The 2,599-nt window shown below is 49.7% G+C and overlaps 2 protein-coding genes across 2 annotated transcripts in view; both read left to right on the top strand.

The window, feature by feature from the left end:
- Nucleotides 1–258: 258 nt before the first annotated feature.
- SERTAD3 (SERTA domain containing 3) lies at nt 259–1,522 on the top strand (the record flags this gene model as incomplete). The annotated part of the gene is made up of 1 exon (XM_079723191.1): nt 259–1,522. The coding sequence occupies one exon, from the start codon at nt 259–261 to the stop codon at nt 853–855; it is 597 nt and encodes a 198-aa protein (XP_079579317.1). The 3' UTR covers nt 856–1,522.
- An 801-nt stretch (nt 1,523–2,323) lies between these two features.
- HIPK4 (homeodomain interacting protein kinase 4) overlaps nt 2,324–2,599 on the top strand; it is a gene marked incomplete at its 5' end in the record, with an annotated part of 4,007 nt that continues 3,731 nt past the window's right edge. The window contains 2 exons of the mRNA XM_079724089.1: nt 2,324–2,333; nt 2,452–2,498. Coding sequence (XP_079580215.1) covers nt 2,324–2,333; nt 2,452–2,498 — 57 coding nt within the window. The remainder of the gene's footprint in view (nt 2,334–2,451; nt 2,499–2,599) is intronic.

Genomic DNA, 2,599 nt, shown 5'->3' with positions numbered 1-2,599 from the left:
CCAGGGCTCGAACCCATGTCCCCTGCGTTGGCAGGTGGATTCTTAACCACTGTGCCACGAGGGAAGTTCCAGATCTTGTTTTCTTAATCTTATACATTTACTCTCCTCCTTAGCCTTGTGGGATTCATGCTATCTCCATTTTATAGATGCAGAACTGAAGTTTGGATCATTACAAATCAACAGCAACCATACAGGAGATTCAGGGTTTGAACTAGCCCTGGTGTGTCTAACTTGCCCCTCTTCTCTCTACAGGGCATCATGGTAGGAGGCTTGAAGAGGAAACACTCAGATCTGGAGGAGGAAGAGGAGGATGAGAAGTGGGACTGGGGTCCGGCAGGCCTGCGGAGCTACCAGCAAGCCCTGCTCCGTATCTCCCTAGAGAAAGTCCAGCGAAGCCTGGGTCCCCGAGCACCCAGCCTTCGCAGGCATGTCCTCATCCACAATACCCTCCAGCAGCTCCAAGCTGCGCTTTGCCTGACTCCTGCACCTGCCCTGCCCCCAGAGCCCCTCTTCCTGGGCGAGGAGGACTTCTCCCTGTCGGCCACCATTGGCTCTATTCTCAGGGAGCTGGAGACCTCCATGGATGAGACCGAGCCCCCTCAGAATCCAGTGGCTCCCCCAGGCCCTCAGAATGAAGTGCTGCCCCAGCCCGATCCAGTCTTCTTAGAAGCTCTGAGCTCCCGGTACCTGGGGGACTCTGGCCTGGATGACTTCTTCCTGGACATTGACACATCTGCAGTGGAGAAGGAGCCTTCACTGGCCCCACCAGAGCCTCCTCACAACCTTTTCTGTGCCCCAGGGTCCTGGGAGTGGAATGAACTAGATCACATCATGGAAATCATTCTGGGATCCTAAAACTTTGATGTGGGGGGCCCTTCCTCATCGCAGCCTTGGTGGGCTGAATCCCTGGATGCAACTCTGTGTGTGTGTATGTGTGTGTGTGTGTGTGTGTGTTTTGATGGGGGCTCTAAGCAGTGGCTGTGGCCTCCTTCCTCCCATTTCAGGGTTCCAAATTGTCTCGCATGTATGTGTGTGTCTAGTTATCGCAACCTTCTGTGAAGGTGGGTCTTCCTGAATTAATTTATCTGTTCCAAATGCCTTAATGAGACTCTGTTTCTGGGAGTCTGGTTTCCCACTTCCACATTTCTTCTGCCTTTCCCTCCAGTTCCTACTCCCCTTGTGTCCACTGGGGCCTCAGGGAAGATAGTTTGGGCCTGTCAAAGGATGACAGGGATGTGCGCCTGATTGCTATGGAAACCCAGCCTCTGCCTCTTGCACTTCCAGGTAGTGGGAGGGGCTGGCCTCCTCCCCACAGGCTGAACCCCACCTCCTTCACAGGACCGCAATCCAAGCAGCCTCCTGATTCATGACCAGGCCGGACCATGTGCAATAGGGTGGAAACCAAACTGCTCCATGCCACATTATTTAAAAGAAAGGCGGGTTTTGTGGTGGTTTTTTGTTTCTGTTTTTGTTTTTTGATTGTTTGTAACGATTTTTTTTTTTTAATAAAAGTACTTTGGAAGGAGTGGTGTTGCCTAAAGTTTCTAAACTTCAGTGGGTCAGTGGGAGGGACCTGGTAATTTCCCTAGACTCCTGTACCCCTTCCCTGTCAAAGGTGGGGCAGGTATATTATTAAACATAACATTTATTGAATGCTTTTTAAGAGCACTGTTCTACCTACTTTATTTGAATTAAGTCATCTAATCCTCATGATTATACAGAAATAGATACTGTTACCACGTTTTACATAGGAGGAGCTTGAGGTTCAGAGAGGCCAAGTCACTTGCTCAGGGTCACACAGCCAGGAAGAATGAGGACCAAGGAGCTAGAACTCAAATTCAGTCTACCTCCAGAGCCTTCTTAACAATTGTATTTGTTGCTTCTTTGTAGATTTAGATTCCCCAGACACATGGGTGGACACAGGAGAGAGACTGGGTCACATGAATTACATGTCAAATGATAAAGCCCTCTGGCACGTAAAAGTCAGCCCTTTCATTGTATGAAATGTGCTGCTGAGGCCCAGGGGAGAAAGAAAATGCCCAAAGACCCCCAGTACTAACAGCAGATCTTTCTAGAAAACTGTTGGCTAGGAAGCAGAGTAAAGTTAATGGTTCTAATGATTTATTTAAGAGGTGTAAGCCCAGGCTGGTGAGAGTGAGGGGAAAAAACGGGAGGCCAGGGAAGATGTGTTGAGATACACTGCTGCAGGGACTTCCCCTGGCGGTCCAGTGGTTAAGACTCCATGCTTCCAATGCAAGGGGTGCAGCCAAAAAAAAAGATATATTGCTGCACTGGCTAGGCCTCCACAAAGACCTTTGAAGACATGGCAGCAGGTAAGGTTACACAGCACTTAGGGACTTTTCTAGAAGGGTTGCAAGGAGGAAGCGCACCTGGGTGTAACACAAAGGGAATGGAGGGGGATTTTGCCTTTGTTTTCTGGCTCAAAGCCAGATTCTCACCCTGAGAGGGGCATTGCATCTAAGTCTGAAAACAGCTGGGTAACTAACAGGTGGGTGCCAATCCAGAGAAAGAGGAGGTGGTCAAGGGATCTCAAGAAGGTACATGGGGTCCACATTGAGATGTGGATGCCCAGTGGATC

This window comes from Hyperoodon ampullatus, assembly GCF_949752795.1.
Source record: "Hyperoodon ampullatus genome assembly, chromosome: 18".
NCBI lineage: Eukaryota > Metazoa > Chordata > Mammalia > Artiodactyla > Ziphiidae > Hyperoodon > Hyperoodon ampullatus.
Note: the sequence above shows the minus strand (reverse complement) of the source record. Positions and strands in the feature narration are given on the sequence as shown.